At 57.8% G+C, this 15475-nt stretch overlaps 2 protein-coding genes across 2 annotated transcripts in view; both read right to left on the reverse strand.

Annotated features, from left to right (window-relative positions):
- Positions 1-2736, reverse strand: part of EIF2B3 (eukaryotic translation initiation factor 2B subunit gamma) — a 98908-nt gene extending 96172 nt beyond the window's left edge. The window contains exon 1 of the mRNA XM_064428702.1: positions 2451-2736. Coding sequence (XP_064284772.1) covers positions 2451-2598 — 148 coding nt within the window. The 5' untranslated portion in view covers positions 2599-2736. The remainder of the gene's footprint in view (positions 1-2450) is intronic.
- Positions 2737-3719: 983 nt separating this feature from the next.
- LOC135305230 (E3 ubiquitin-protein ligase HECTD3-like) lies at positions 3720-12158 on the reverse strand. The gene is made up of 21 exons (XM_064428701.1): positions 11551-12158; positions 11312-11472; positions 10699-10791; positions 10134-10266; positions 9692-9807; positions 9322-9435; positions 8166-8248; positions 7763-7928; positions 7347-7428; positions 6911-7093; positions 6769-6818; positions 6584-6648; positions 6256-6359; positions 5889-6008; positions 5671-5760; positions 5372-5578; positions 4993-5122; positions 4549-4623; positions 4215-4296; positions 4050-4121; positions 3720-3883 (listed from the first exon to the last, which is right to left on the reverse strand). Exons 1-21 carry the CDS (start codon positions 11866-11868, stop codon positions 3799-3801), a joined length of 2529 nt encoding a protein of 842 aa, XP_064284771.1. The 5' UTR covers positions 11869-12158; the 3' UTR covers positions 3720-3798.
- Positions 12159-15475: the final 3317 nt, after the last annotated feature.

Below are 15475 nucleotides of genomic sequence, written 5' to 3' on the forward strand. Positions count from 1 at the left end.
CAGGTGCAAGCTGTAAGCTCACACAGTTCAGCACAAACCTGGTGAGCTGGGCACAGGCCTCCTAAATATCAGGAGAGATGAAGCATTGCAATTAGGGCAAAAGAGGCAGTGAGTCAGCCATGGAACACCTACTTACTTACATAAGCAGGTATGAGGAACTAATCACCCAGGGTGAGAATTCTTGCCACTGGATCATTTAACACAGGGAGGTACAGCTTGGTCACGGGCCTGAAGCACAGGAGCAGGAAGGTGGCAGTTTGCTTACTGGAGCTGAACACATTTACTGAGTACAACCCTGCACGTCCACATTCCCACTGGAGACAGAGAAGCTGGAGCACTACGTGTGAGAAAGGAGAAAGTCTGACTGCAGCACTATCAGAGTCCCAGCACGGCTCAGGCTGGCAGGGACCACACTGGGTCATCTGATCCCACCTCCCTGCTCAAGCAGCCTCATCTCCAATCACACTGCACAGGATTGTGTGCAGATGGCTCTGGGATATCCCCAGTGAGGGGATCCCACACCCCCTCTGGACAGCCTGCCCCAGTGCTCGGTCACCTGCACAGCAAAGTTCTTCCTTATGTTCAGAGGGAACTTCCTGGGAATCAGTTTCTGCCTGTTTCCTCTTGTACCACTGAACTTCCTGGGAATCAGTTTCTGCCTGTTTCCTCTTGTACCACTGCTTGGCACCACTGAGCAGGGCCTGGTCCATCCTCTGACACCTCCCTTCAGAGACTGACAGACACTGGTGAGGTTCCCTCTCAATTGTCTCTTCTTGAGGCTGAACAGGCCCAGCCCCCTCAGCATTCCCTCATAAGGGAGATGCTCCAGACCCTTCATCATCTCTGTTGCCCTCCACTGGACCTGCTCCAGGAGCTCCATGTCCATCTTGTCCTGAGGAGCCCAGGACTGGCCACAGCTCTCCAGATGTGCCTCACCAGGGCTGTGCAGAGGGGCAGCTACTAGTGCCAGGGGTCAAGAGCATCAAGTGGAAATGGTTATATCTGAATAAAGAGCCCCACAAAGCACAATATTGATTGTACTGAAGATTTTAGCTACCTACATTTCCATTGCAGGATGAAAGTATTGGAAAAAAAATACAGGAGAACAGGCAAAGAAGGCAGACATTCAGAATGCAGATTTCAACAAACAAAAAACCAAATCCAAAGAACAAAAGTTCTTTAGGATTTTCTAATGAAACAGAATAAAGGCAAAGTCTGCTCTTGGTTTTGTTCCTTCCCACTGAAGTAGTAAGAGACTAACATGGATAATCATGAGCTCATCTTTACAGAACATAGAAGCAGACAGGAAGAAAGCCACAGACTCAAAATGAAGTACAGAATAATCACAGAGACAAAACAGAGAAACAGAAAGACAAAAAAAAAACAAACACAAACATAAAAAACCCAGATGCTTGAAAGGTGTTTAGGAAGAAGCTTTGTAAGAAGTTGGGGGGATGCCACAGAAAGATTTGGTCCAGCACTCAAAGGTGAACAAAAGCCTAACCTCAGAGGATACTGAGGAAGCTCCCCAGGTACTAAACAGCCCCTTAGTGTTGGTGTGAAACAAAGCCCAGGTGAGCAGCACTCTGCCCCTGTCCCTGCCCTGCTGGGGAGCAGGGTGCTCAGCTCTGCAGCCACGCTGAGCACTCAGACAGAGGCAGCAGCCTGAGCTGGGCCAGGCTGGAACAACAAACCACCAGCCATCCTGGAGAGCTGGCACTGCCCACGCTGCTGCCCCCCATGACTCAGGAACACGGGAGACTCGGGTTAGTGACCAGGGAACGGCACCAAGGCTGGGCAAGGCCTCGAGTCACAGCATCGCTGCAGTGCTGGAAAAGATCTTGAAGATCATCACGTCCAACCAGCACCACCACCACGCTCACACTAAACCACGTCCTCAAGTGTCACACACTCATGGTTTCTGAACACTGCCAGGGATGGTGACACCACCGCGTCTCTGGGCAAGCTCTTCCAATGCTTTAAAACCCCTTCAGTGAAAAAGACTTTCGTAATACCCAATCTAAACCTCCCCTGGTGCAACCTGAGACCATTTCCTCCCGTGTGAGAACAGACACACAGCTCTCTCCAACCTCCTGTCAGACACCCGCGGCCCTCGGTGGGCAGAGGGGCGCAGGGATGCGGCACGAAGGGATGCGGCACGAAGGGAAGTGGCACGAGGGGATGTGGCACGAAGGGATGTGGCACGAAGGGATGCGGCACGAAGGGATGCGGCACGAAGGGATGTGGCACGAAGGGATGTGGCACGAAGGGATGTGGCACGAAGGGATGTGGCAGGGGCCAGCAGCGCAGCGCAGCTCCAGCACCTGCCCGGCCCACGGGGCACCTGCGGCCCGGCCTCAGAACGGCGGAGAGCGGGCGGGGGACAGCCCCCAGTGCCCGGGGAGCCGCGGGCACCAGGGCCAGCCCGCCCGGACCCCGCCGTGCCTCACCTTCGAAGCCGGCGCGCTCCAGCAGGTTCAGCGGGTACCAGAGCAGGGGCCGGTTTCCCACCGGGAGCAGCGGCTTCGGGATGCTGGAGGTCAGGTCCGTCATGCGGGAGCCGCCCCCGGCCGCCATCACCACGGCCTGGAACTCCATGGCGTGGCGGAGGGACACAGGGCGGCGGGGCCTCGCCGGGCCAGGTGAGACACGGGCGGGTCACGGCTCCGCTCCCCGCGGCCGCTCCGGCACTGACAGCGCAGCAATGGCGGCGCGGCCGCGCTGCGCCTGCGCGCGGGCCGCCGAGAGCGTCGATCGCGGGCGAGCGCCGATAGAATCGATCCGCTTCCCTGGTGGGCTGCGGGCGACCTCCACCCAGCCAGGACGGCGAGAGGAGCGCCGAGCGAAGAGACCCCGCGCTGCCGAGCGCCGAGTCATGGATCCCGGCCCGGCGGCGGGGGGCGCTCGGCGGAACAGCGCCCCCAGGCGGCCGGAACGAGGTAACGGAGGGACACCGGGGCTGGGGGGGACACCGGGGACACCGGGGGCTGTGTGTGTGTGAGGGGTACTGGGGACACCGGGGGCTGTGTGTGTGTGAGGGGTACTGGGGACACCGGGGGCTGTGTGTGTGTGAGGGGTGCTGGGGACACCGGGGCTGGGGGGGACACCGGGGACACCGGGGGCTGTGTGTGTGTGAGGGGTGCTGGGGACACCGGGGGCTGTGTGTGTGTGAGGGGTACCGGGGACACCGGGGGCTGTGTGTGTGTGAGGGGTGCTGGGGACACCGGGGCTGTGTGTGTGTGAGGGGTACTGGGGACACCAGGGGCTGTGTGTGTGTGAGGGGTGCTGGGGACACCGGGGGCTCTGTGTGTGGGGGTACCAGGGCCACTGAGGGCTCTGTGTGAGGGGCACTGGGGACACAGGGCTGTGTGCGGGGACACTGGAGGCTCTGTGTGGGGGGATACTGGGGACACTGGGGGTCTGTACTGGAGACATTGGGGGCTCTGTGAGGGGGATACTGGGGGCTTTGTGTGGGGGGCACTGAGGGCTGTGTGTGAGGGGACACTGGGGGCTCTGTACTGGGGACACCGGGGGTCAGCTGGCAGCTGTGCTCCCCACACCATGTCCAGAGAAGGGACAGGACTCACAGTGCTCACTGTCCCCACACGGCACACTCTCCATCCCACAGGAGCCTGTGTGGCAGCACCCAGCGGCCAGAGCCATGCTGAGCCCTCCAGCTGCAGTCCCCGACCTCGAGAAGCACAGACACAAACAGCACCTGGGGCAGGACAGCAGGCTCTGGCCCTGCAGTTTTATTGAGTCCCGCGTCCCTGAGGCTCCCATGGGCACATGGGGGTGTCACTCATCCCAGGGGTTCTTGTCGGTGTCGATGGACATGCAGTTGTACACGGCGTAGCGCAGCAGCTCCTCGCAGACCTTGGCCCTGGCAGGGGGAACACCAGGTCACAGCCATGATGGCCACAGAAAACCTCAGGCTTCCCTCCCCACACTGCCTGGACATCCCCCAGGGAAGGCCTGGGCAGTCTTGATGGGAACCCCAACACCAGCCCCAGGGAGTGGGGAGCATCCCAATCCCCAGCTCAACTCACGAGGAATAGTTGGGCAAGAAGAAGGTGCAGGAGCACGTGCAGGCCTGTGGCATCAGGTCCAACGCATCCAAGCTTGGGAGAAAGGAGAGTCAGACCCCAGCACAGCAACCTGACATCATGTGGGGACCCCAGCCTGGCACAGGACCCCGGGCAGGATGGACTCACTTCGACCTTTCCGGGTAGACAGTGATCTGAACTGGGAGGCGGCTCCGGCCGGTGACGAACTTGAGGAAACGGCTGAGATCCTCTGAGGGGAAGGACAGAGCTCAGGTCTCAGGGACAGGACTGTCCCAGCAAGATCTGCCTTGCAGAATCACCCCAGGAGCACGGGGCAAAGCTAAGGGATCCTCTCAGATTCCCAGGAAGGGCCAGGTGGGATGACCCCAAGCCGCTTCCCAGGGAAGCACCTGGTGAGCACCCCTGGGGCACAGGGCAGTGGGTACCCCATACCCTAGCCTGTCCTACTGCACATGAAGGGCAAAGGTTTGGGGTCACTCACCACTGGTGAAGTTGTTGAGTGCCTCCAGGAAATACTGGATACGGGTATCATCAGAGGGGAAGTCCTCAAACTTGACTGCAACAAAGAATGTGAAATGGCTGAATTAGAAACTCCCAGCAAAGCAAAGGAAAGGAGGAGACCCTGTGCTCCTCAGTGAGCCCTGGCACCCTGAGTGGGACCAGCACCCTGTGTCATGGTGGGTGGAGAAACAGAGGTCCCAGTTTGCAGAGTGGCCACTCACCTCTGCCCACAGCAGCTAAGGACCAGATGGACCAGAGTGGGGTTTGCTGCTAAACCTGAAGCACCCAGGGACCCTCTAGCTTATCCTCCCCCAGGCTCTCAGGCACCCCGTGACCAGGATGCATGTGCAGGACAAGCAGGACAAGGGGATCCCCTGCCCTTGTGGAGGGCAGGGAGCAGCTCTGGGCTGGCCCTGTGACTCACTGAACTTCTGCAGCTCAGCCACCGTGATCTCCGGGTCCCCGCAGATCCTCTTCTCCATCTGCTGCCAGGTGAGCAGGTCCAGCACGGGCTGGGGCACCACACGGAGCAGCCCGGCACGTATGGCTGCAATCTGTGGGGACATGGATGGGCTCTATGTCACCACAGTGGGTCTGAGCCCCAGGCAGCCACCTAGGGCTCTGGGGACAGCAACCACAGGACCCCAAAAGGGATCACCAGGACACACGGACATTCTGGGCATGGGATACACAAAGAAACACCCAGCTGGAGCTGGCAACCACCAGTCCCACAAGTACCAGGACATCTTGCCACAGGAGCAGGGTCCCCTTGCAGCCCTGTCAGCCCTGGGGGACAGTGTCACCTGCTCCTTGCTCTCCTCCAGCCGAGCCTTTTGCACCAGGCGGATGAACTCCTTGCGGTCCTCGTAGCGCACAGCGGTGCTGCTGCCGTTGGGGATCAGCTCCACCACGCGCTGGTCACTCAGCAATGTTGTGTAGGTCAACTCTCTGCCAAACACGAACTCAAAGCCTTCCTTGTCCACCCTCTCCAGCACCTCCAGCCGCTTCACCTGCAATGCAAATGAGCAGTAGCCACCACAGTGGAGCCAGAGCAGCCACGAGAGAGCACAGCACTGCCCTGCCAGCACCCGGCCCTGCTCACCAGCTCTGAGTCCACAGTGGCAAAGTCCTTGCTCCAGCTGACCTCCTCCCCTGCCAGCTGCTTCCACACCAGTGCTGGCAAAGACAGCATCTGCCAAAAGGAGTGGACACAAGCATTGTCCTCCTGCCTCTTCCTCACCCATGGGTAGCCCCTCTGCCCAAGACAATGTGGCCCCTGACAAGCCCCTTCACTGGCCAGGAAGGCTCTCATGTGCTCACCAGAAACTCCTTGCTCCTCAGGGCTGCTCCCATCAGCTGCCCAATCCACTCATATTTGGGGAAGTCCTTGCAGGAGGGGTTGGGGACATACATGTCCCTGCTGTCACTGCTGCTGTTAGCCTGTGGGAGAGACTCTTAGGACACAGAGATGTGACGAGCCCAGCATGGTCTCTCCTGCAGCCTCCCCCACATTCACCCCTCCACCTGCCTCTCCTGCCCTTTACACCCCTCCAGGAGATCTCCACCACCCAGGTACAAGCACAGCTCCCCCAGCCAATAGCCCTGCAAGCAGGAAGGTAGGGCAAACACCCCTGGCTCTGCTGGCTGAGTCCCCCGGCCTGGACAGGCAGACTGTGGGATGCCAAACCTGATTGGAGGTGCGCACAAAGAACGGCAGGGGCACGGGCACGTCGCTGGAGCTGGGACACAGTTCCTCTGACACATCTGACAGGCTGTCCCGAAAGCCACCACCTGCAGGGGGCACAGAGGATAGTCAGTGCCTGATAGACCAGGGCCAGACACTGAGCCACAGGATCTGGCCAAGCTGCCCCCTCCCTGGGGCAGCAGCAGCACCACTGGTAGGGTATGGGAGATACAGGAACGATCTCATGTTTGCAGAGCAGGGCTGCCTCTCCCAGCGTGGGCACCCACTGAGCTGCACCCCAACACATGAGACACCAGGGGAGAGCTCTCACCATTATCAATGATGCCCTCAGTGATGAAATCGCACTCCCACCACTGGCTGTGGGTCAGGGGCCACCTGTGGGGAAGCAACAGCCCCATGCACATCCCTCCTCCGAGCATACCAGCAGCACCTGGAATCCCCTTGCACCCTGCTCTGGGGAAGCGACACCCCACAAATACGACACTGAAGACCTACCTGTAGTCCAGGGGCTGATTGTTCTTGGAAGATCTGAGGCCTTCATACAGCTGGAGAGTAGTAGAGCAGAAAGGGGATGAGATGGGGGCAAGATGCCTGCTGAAGTGACAGGTACCTGGCACAGGGCATGGTGCTGCCATACCTGGGTGAAGACGGCGTTCCTACAGCTGGGGTCCAGCGCGGGGTTGGCACGGTGCTCCCGGGCCAGGAGCCTGTTGATGTAGAGCTTTGGCAGGGTGTGAGGAGCAGAGCTCTCTGAGGACTGCAGACAGTGGGCAATGAGGGCTTTGCTCTGCTTGGACAGCAGCAGGAATGGCTTCATGCTCTAGCAAGGGACAAGCATGGATGGTTAGAGGTCTGATACTGCCACCACCTGCTGTCTTTTCCTCTCCTCAAGTCAGCCCTGCTGTCACAGGGGATGCTCTTCCATCCCTCAGGCAATGTCAAACATGGCAGCTCTCAGCCCTGAGCCAGTCTGTCCCCACTAGATACGGAGGAAACACTACAGCCCACAGAAAACCTGAACCTGTGAGATGCCACTGCTGGCACCATCCCAGGGAAGTCTGGCACATGCTCACCCTGAGTGCATTGAAGGTGCCAATGCTGTCCTCGGAGAGGGGGATCAGGTAACACAGGACACTTTCCAGGAGCTGGACAAATCTGGAGACAGGAGAGAAGCAGCGTGAGGCTGCAGGAGAGCAGCATTTCACCACAACCCCAGGGCACTGTGCTCCCTGCATGAGTCCTCTCCAGCCCATGGAGGGACATCAGACACCAGGGGAGCACCCACCCAGCACCCTCTGTCCAAGCACTTTATTTCATTTCCCTCAAAAAAATGCTGCAAACAAGGGCAGCCCAGCCTATGCTGCTGCAATGCAGCTGAATCACTGCAGAGGGTCTCTGTGGGGCCACTGCTGACCCCAGCCTGTGGCTACCCTGCAGGTCAAGGCATGATGATTCTGGGACTGAGATCACTGCAGGAATTGTGCCCTACCTCTGAATGAGCACAGCTCGCCGGTACAGCACGTCAACATCCACCCCTTCCAGGAGAGGGTAGCGAACCAGCCGGGCTGGCTGGAACATGTCAGCATTCAGGATCAGGTCCCACTCCCAGAAGGACACGATCTTAATCCCCTGCAGACGGACATTGTACCCTTGGTCTGCCAAGAAAGAACAGCGACGCTGCGTGTGCTGCAGCCAGCGTGGCTTGGATGCTGCAACAAGAGGCAAGGTGCCCCCAGCACCTGCAACATCTCATATGAAGCTCATTCCTCAACCTTCCCGCCAGTGGATCCCAGAAAGCAGCAAGTGTGGTAGGAAGAGCTGCAGGATCAGGACTAGCTGTGGGTTTAGGGCCTGGCTGGGCTGGCAGCCACAGTCTGGGTGCACAGGCTCACCCCGGCACTCCAGGAAGCGGATCTCCAGCACGGGCATGTGGGTTTTCAGGTCACGGAGGATGCAGACATTCTGGTAGCTGTTCCTGCACACAGCACGGAGGGAGATGGAAGAGCCATGAGGCACAGACAGTGGTGAGGTGGCCAGTGAGGCACAGGCCACTCTGGCTCCCCAGCCAAGGATGTGCTTCTACCCATGCAAAAGCCCCCCCACCTCACCAGGGCTGTGGCAGGAGGTGCCCAAGCAGAGAAGAGGCTGTCAGAGGCACAGAGACGTTCTGGAGAAGGTGGAAGCCGCATCCAAAAAGCCAGAAAAGAGCACAAATTCAAAGCAGTACAGAAAGACAAGATGGCTGAGAGCATGTCACTGTTCTTGGGGGGTCCCAGCACATCTCACAAGGGCAGAACCATCTTTCAAGCAGAGTTGGTCATGCAAGGGTGGTGTGTTTTTGAAAGAAACAGGGATTTGTGTAAATGAGCAATTTACTAAGTGTATTTTCAACGCCTTGTCAAGGTCCCATCAAAGTCCTGTGAGCCCATGGGGAAGAAACACTGCAAACATTCAGATGCAGTAAGGAGCTGGCTCCTGCCACTGCAAAGGACATCTCTGCAGTCTCATGGGTGCTTCTTCAGAGACAGATTTCACTGCTCAGCCAGAAAACATCAAACAGGCACATTTTGGAAGGCGAAGGAGATCTTTGCACTCCTGTGTAAGCCCCTGGCTGCCTTGCGAAGGGTGTTCAGGGCTCAGGTGAAGATGGAGAGATGAAGCACCCCAGGACTTCTTGGCTACAGCATGGCAGAGATACTCAGGAAGGTGGCAGCAGTGACACGTGTTCCAGAAGTGAGGAGCAAGAGGCAAGAAGACCACCAAAGTCATCAGGCAGAAGGAAGCATGCTGCAGACCAGCTGCTGCATCATGGGTGAGGAGCAGGAGAGGAGATTAAGGCATTTGACTGGCACATGGAAGCAAGGGACCACCACACTTGTGGGAGAAGATGTAGTCTGCACCCAGGGAGTTCCAACTCTTGGAGAGCCACTGGCACTGGCAAATCACTCAGAACCAGCCCCAGCCCCATCCTTAACATCTGCTCAGGATGCAGAGACAGCTCAGGAGTTTGGCACAAGCTGGGCACACTGCTCCTCACTCATTACTCACTCATTAATTAGGACTGTTCTCAGGTGCTGCAGCCTGCTTGGTGTTCCCCCATACACAGCCACTCGCCTCGGTATATAGGAGCTGGACTCGCCATGCAGCATCAGCCACAGCCTCCTGTGGGTGAGAAGAGCAAGGAACAGCCTCATCCTCCCCTCATGAGCTGCCTGGGCCCAGAGGTGCCCTCAGAGTTGTCCCAAGCCTGGAGCAAAACTGTGTCTTCCTGGAGTGTCTTTAGCAGCAGCTGTCCCCCACCTCAAGCCCCACCCCGGGCTGCAGCTGGGGGAAAGCTGGGTTGAGGAGGAAGACAGTGTTTTGCCCTGCACCCTGCCCTTCCCTGGCACAGCATGCAGGGGACACCCCGAGGTCTCACTTGACAATGGTGCCTTTCTTCATGTTGAGCCGCACCCAGTGCTGCCCCGGGGGCCCGTTGCTCTCCCAGAAGGTGTACGTCAGGTTGTCTGTCAGACGGGCTGCAACACAATCCTCCTGCAACAGTGCAGTGAGCAGAGGGAGGGAGATGAGCATCCTTGGAGATGCCATGGCCTCCTGAGATGTGTTTTGTGGGTCCAGAGGAGGTCAGGAGCAGGCCAGCCCCTTGATTTGCTAGGCTGTGGGTGGCTCCCTGACGTAGCAAACTGGGCATGGCTGTGGACCCCTACTGCCCCAGAGACACAATGGCGTTTTGCCCCCAACACCCAATAGCTTTGCTAGAGCAGCAAAAACCCCCCACCATGCTCTGCCCCTTGCAGGGACAGGTGGTGATGCTCACGTCTTATGCTGATTTTAGGCTGCAGAGGAACCCCACTACGCACCGCCTCTGAGGAGACCTCGATGCTGTTGATGTGTTCCTTGGTGCAGTCCATGCACTGCAGCTTCTCGCTGTGATCGTACATGAAGCGCCCCAGCTCCATGTCGTGCTCATAGGTCCAGCCTGGGGGCACAGACCTGCAGGGAGTCTCTGTGTTAAGAGGATGAGGAGACCAGGCTGCACCCCAAACCTGCCCACCAGCAGTGTTCAGGAGCCCCAGCCCCAGCCGAGACTGGCTGCAGTGTCTCATGGCCACCAAACTGACATGGTGCCAGGCCACTGTCCCTGCAGCAGACAGATGGCATGGCTCTATCTCATCACCAGCACACCAGGTATTAATGGCCACTCCAGCCCAGTGGGAATAGCAGTACACAGTCACTCCAGTGGTCCATGGAGCAAAGGCCATCTTTGCTTGAGCAGTGCCGAGGTACCAGTGTAAAAGGCATCTCATGGCACTCATCCTCCCCTCTCCAGACCCTGAAGCCAGTCTTGGCCCTGCAGGCATGTCCAAGCCCTGGCCAGCAGCCCCTCAAGATGCTACAGTCCTGCTCTAGGAGATGCATTCATACCGAAACTTCTGCACGGCAGCCTCATCCTGCTCTATGAGCCTGGGCATCTCTCCAAGGCGCATGGAGTACGTCAGGTCCACCACTTGTTCCCAGCTGGAGCAGCAGGGGCGGAGGAGTCACACAATGGAAAAGATGTGTCAGTGCTTAGTGTGTCCATTACTGCCTTAGCCTGTAGTCAGCAGTAGTGGGGCACTGGGAGTGATACCCAGGAACAGCTGTGGGAAGGATGAGTGTCCCTGCCCCCGGGTACCGGCTGGGACAGAGAAGGGGAATCCCGCCTTGCACGTGACCTTCCATCATGAAAATAAAATTTGAGCTCTCTGATCATTGCACTACCTCTGTGTCATCGCTCAGCCCAAATTCAAACGACTCAGAATTCCCCTGGTATCATTCTGTGCAGGCGCTGCCACAAGCAAACAGGATTCATCTACGAGGGAGCATCCACCTGCCCGCCGGAGCTCGGCGGGGATGGGCCCTACCTGCGCTGGAGGGAGTGAGTGGGCTGTGCTGGGCGTGCCCAAGGGATTTGGGATAGTTGGGCTGCATGTCCTCTGCAGGGACCGGTCACACGCGTCTCCTCCGCTCAGAGCTCAGTTCCTGCCCGGGGCCATACCTGACAGCAGGTTTGTAATCAACGCCCAGCGTTTGGTGCTGACACTGGATCCTCTGCACGGAGTCCACCGGGACTAATTTATCTCCTCCCTCTCCGAACCTCTGCGCCAGGACCCAGCCCTCCGCCAAGCCACGGGTGCCCGTGTACTCCTCCAGCTGCTCCTGAAGGCACATCCCGTCCTGTCACCGCCGTCGGGACCCGGCATGCCCGGCTGGTTCCCGGCGCCGCACCCGCGTTACCTTGCTGAGCTTGACCCAGAGCCCGGCGCCGTTGCAGTACTCCTCGCCGGTGGCGCGCAGGCAGCCGCCCTTCCGCACCTCGATCGTGGCCCGCGCCGCCCGCTTGCCGCCCCGCGCCGGCCCCGGGCTGTCCCACACGCTGAGCAGGCTGCGGGCGGCGGCGGCCGCGGGGTCCTTGCAGATCTTGTACTGCACCTCCCGCGGCACGTAGCAGAGCGCGGCGGGCAGCGCCCGGGCGCGGCGGAAGCACTCGCTGCACTGCAGCAGGAACCGCAGCCGGCCCAGCACCTGGTGCGGCGCCTCCCCGCCCGCCCTCATCGCGCTCCGGCCACCGGCTCCGCGCCGCTACGCTGCGCCTCGGGCTGTCCGGACCGTTCCCCGACCGTGCCCGCCCTGGAATGCCCGCCGGGCCGGGGCGCCTCCGGCTGGGCCGCCGTGCCCGCCTCCCTCCGGGGCAGCCCCGCCTCGGACAGCGCGCACTTCCCAGCTGCCGCCTCCGCGTCAGGCAGGCGCCGCTCCGCCCGTGCCCCGGGCACGCCCCAGCGCTTCTTCATCGCTCTCGGGCACCGGGCGCTCCGGTCCCCAGCTCCGGGCTCCCTTTGCCAAGATGTGACTCGGGCACGCCCACTTCAGTATCCGGCAGGAGCTGACCCGGGTCACAGGCATCCCCTTTCCCTGGCTTAGGACTGTGCTCTCTCCCGGCCTCCAACATCTCTGTCATTGCCTGCATTCCGACAGGCACAGAGGGAGGGAGTCTGTAGCATCAGGGCACAGGGCTACGCCTCTAGCATAGATAGGGAAAAGAGGTTAGTGGGAATTGTGGTATGGGAGAGCCAGCTTCTGGCTGTTATATCCCTCCCTGGGCAGGCCTGCAGCAGGTGGAGATGCTCCAAGCGGTGCTGGGGAGGAGGACAGGCTTCCCTGCCCAGAACAGCTTTACCCCAGGTGGCAGAGGCATCCTGGCAGCAGGAGTGAGGCCATTACACCCAAAAGCACCCAACCCCAGCTCCCCCACCCTGCCCTGAACATGGGGTGTGCCACCCCATGTCATGTCTGCTTGTTGCATTCCACAGCAAGGCGATGGCAGAGAGCAACTCAGCTCCACCCCACACTACCTTAATTTCTTCAGGTTGGGCACAAAGGGTGGAGTTGAAGGATCATGAAACAAGCAGGCTGGCAGAGCTCAAAGGTCCCCTGGTGCTTGCCTGCTCTCCTGGCAGGTCAGAGTCCAGCTCCATCCCTGCTCCAAAGGCACAGTGCAGAGAGATCCAACAGCTGTTCATCCCTGCAGTGTTACCTATTGAGCAGGCATGACTGTGCCTCACTGCAGCAATGGCCACCTGCCTTGCCATGAACCACGATGCAGAAGAAATTCAGGCTTGGACCTTGCTATTACCTGCAGTAACCATAGCCAGGAAGGTCCTGGGCTCTCCTTCTGCAGCCACAGTCACCCCGTACCACTGGTTTGCAGAGGTGCTGCGAAGGGTTAAGCCAGTTAATACTCTGAGTCACCTCTGTGACGAGACTTTGCGTGCAAGACATGGCAGGGCCAATTTCTGCCTCACCTCCAGCAGCCTCTCACAGCACCAGTCTTCATTGCTGCTTAGAATTACACAATCATTTAGGCTGGAAAAGACTTCTAAGTTCATGGAGTCCAACTGTTGACACAGCACTGCCATGTTTATGACTAAACCATGTCCCCAAGTGTCACATCCACTATTTAACCCAACAGAAGGACACAGGAACCCCAGGCAGACCTGAGAAACCATCAGGAAGGCCAGGAGCAGTTAGTTCATTCAATTTATTCTAGATCCTACACGAGGTAGGGACAGACAGAACTTGTCAAACTACTAAGAGTTTGTCACACTCCGGGGTAGTAGTAGCATAACAAAAACAGCTAGACTACATGTGTGTTATTAGTCACCTGAAACTATTCTATGACAATTCAGCAAGTTGAAGGCAGGAGAGAGCAAGTGGTTACATGGAGCCATGATGACATCACTCCCTGCCCCAGCTCACCTCTACCTACCCTGCAGAGCTGCAGTTCTGGCACATGGAGATGCTCCTCAGCAGCAGAGACAGCAGCACCTTCCTTAGGATGGCACTGGCTTGAAAATCGATCTCCACTGATTTGAGAGTGGTTGTTGGGGCAAGGACACACAGCTGTGGTTCCTGATACTCAGGACACTCTCACCCCAGGCCCATGCAGCAGGACTCCAGGGCAGGGGCACTTGATTTGTGCCTTGTCAGACATGATAGGAGACAGTTCCTACCCACAGCTTTAGAGATCAGAGAAGAAACGTGACCCAGCACTGACCTAACATCTATTTTGGGCCCCTGAGATTGGCCAGAGTAGAGCCAGGCTGACCTTTTCCACAATTCGCTGGGCTGTCACAGCAGACATTCAGCTTGTGATTGGCTTTAAAACACTGCAGATGAGAGGACCACGCAGAGGAGATCCAGGCCAGCTCCCAGCTCCCCCTTCCCAGCTTACCTCCAGCAAACTGAACAGCACAATCAGTGGGTTATCTTGGCATCATTCCACAGCAGCCACGTTTTTCCAGACCCTCTGACCATGCACGTAACCATCTCACTGCTGCAATGGACTCCTCCTCCTACTAGAGGGGCTTTCACAGGTCTCTCCACCCCAGTACACCACCTCAGCAGCAACTGCTGCAATTCTCCAACATGCATATGGTGACAACACAAAACAGACAATGTAAAACAATGGTTTATGTGGTAAAAAGATGTTTCAGTATGCTTGTAGGAATTAAATCCAGACCATCCTGGGTGATTCCCTTTCTGCTAGGACCAGGGTCCTGTTACTACAAGTATCTTTTAAACAGAAATCCCCGTCACCAGCTAGATCCTTTCCCCAGAATTCCAGCTAGCCCTTGGGCAGCACTCAGTGGCAGGAAATAAGAGGTCTCAGATGCTAAAACACCTTGCTGGAAGGAAGAGTAGAGAAATGCAGGAAACGTGGGAAAAACTAGTTGATAACTCCACAGTCATCAAGTGCTTCAGGTTAGGGAGGGCCTAGATCTAAAGCCAGCAGGATGAGACTGAAGGCTGATCACAGTGCCCAGGGCTGTACAAGAAGTCTTGAGCATCTCCAAAGATAGAGGTGCCACAATGCTTCTAGGGAAGGATCCCACCACTTCAGCCAGGTTCTGTTCTCAGTGTCACCTTGCACAGCAGCTCTCCTCATCATGGAAGGCTGGAGCTGTGTACATGGAAAATGAGAGGGAACAGAGCTGTCTAAACACATCTCAGTGAGAAACCTGAAGTGTTCTGGGTATACCTCTGTAATTGCCTCAGTTACTCTCCTCCAGCTGCAGTTGCTTCCAAGGGCAGGGCAGCCAGAGGTGCTTGCTTCCCCACAACTGATCACCCCAAGCAGCCCTAGCTGGCTCCTAACCTGCCCATTCCAACATCAGCTCACCCTACACCAAAGACTAGGGCCATCTTATCCATCCCCTCCTGAACTACTTACCAACCAACACCTGCCCAGCAATAAAGAGAGGAGTCTATTTTATTGCTGCTTCTAATTCTGCTCAGTAAATAATGTGGCCTCCTGCTGATGTCCAGCAGAGGCAAGAGGGCAAGGTTGGAAAAAGCAGTATCAGTTCCATCCCAGTGTCAATCCCTTTTCAGATGGCTTATTTCAAAGCCCAGCTTGCTGCTCCCAGGCTTCATCCTTAACACCCCTGACTGAGGGTGAGCCAGCAGATCAAAGTCCTTTCACCAGCTTACTCATGCCCATTTAAAACAGACACCCTAGGAAGTGACTCAGCCACCAGCACGGAAAAGTATGGCACTGGTTCCACTCCTGTTCCCGTTCACACTGGTGGTTGAAATCAGCCACAAAGCCACACAGATCAATTCTGGGACAACTCTAGGATTTACAGAAGACCTCCTCCAGCAG

Source organism: Passer domesticus, chromosome 7 (assembly GCF_036417665.1).
Source record: "Passer domesticus isolate bPasDom1 chromosome 7, bPasDom1.hap1, whole genome shotgun sequence".
In the NCBI taxonomy this organism is placed as follows: domain Eukaryota; kingdom Metazoa; phylum Chordata; class Aves; order Passeriformes; family Passeridae; genus Passer; species Passer domesticus.

What these genes read in the sequence shown, in the direction of transcription:
- LOC135305230 (XM_064428701.1), bottom strand. Translation starts at nt 11,868, where the DNA reads ATGAGGGCGGGCGGGGAGGCGCCGCACCAGGTGCTGGGCCGGCTGCGG. An exon ending in GCTGCCGTGCAGAAGTTTCG is followed by an intron (nt 10,267 to 10,698) that starts GTATGAATGCAT and finishes GACTCCCTGCAG; the next exon opens with GTCTGTGCCCCCAGGCTGGA. An exon ending in TTGTGCGCACCTCCAATCAG is followed by an intron (nt 6,009 to 6,255) that starts GTTTGGCATCCC and finishes TCTCTCCCACAG; the next exon opens with GCTAACAGCAGCAGTGACAG.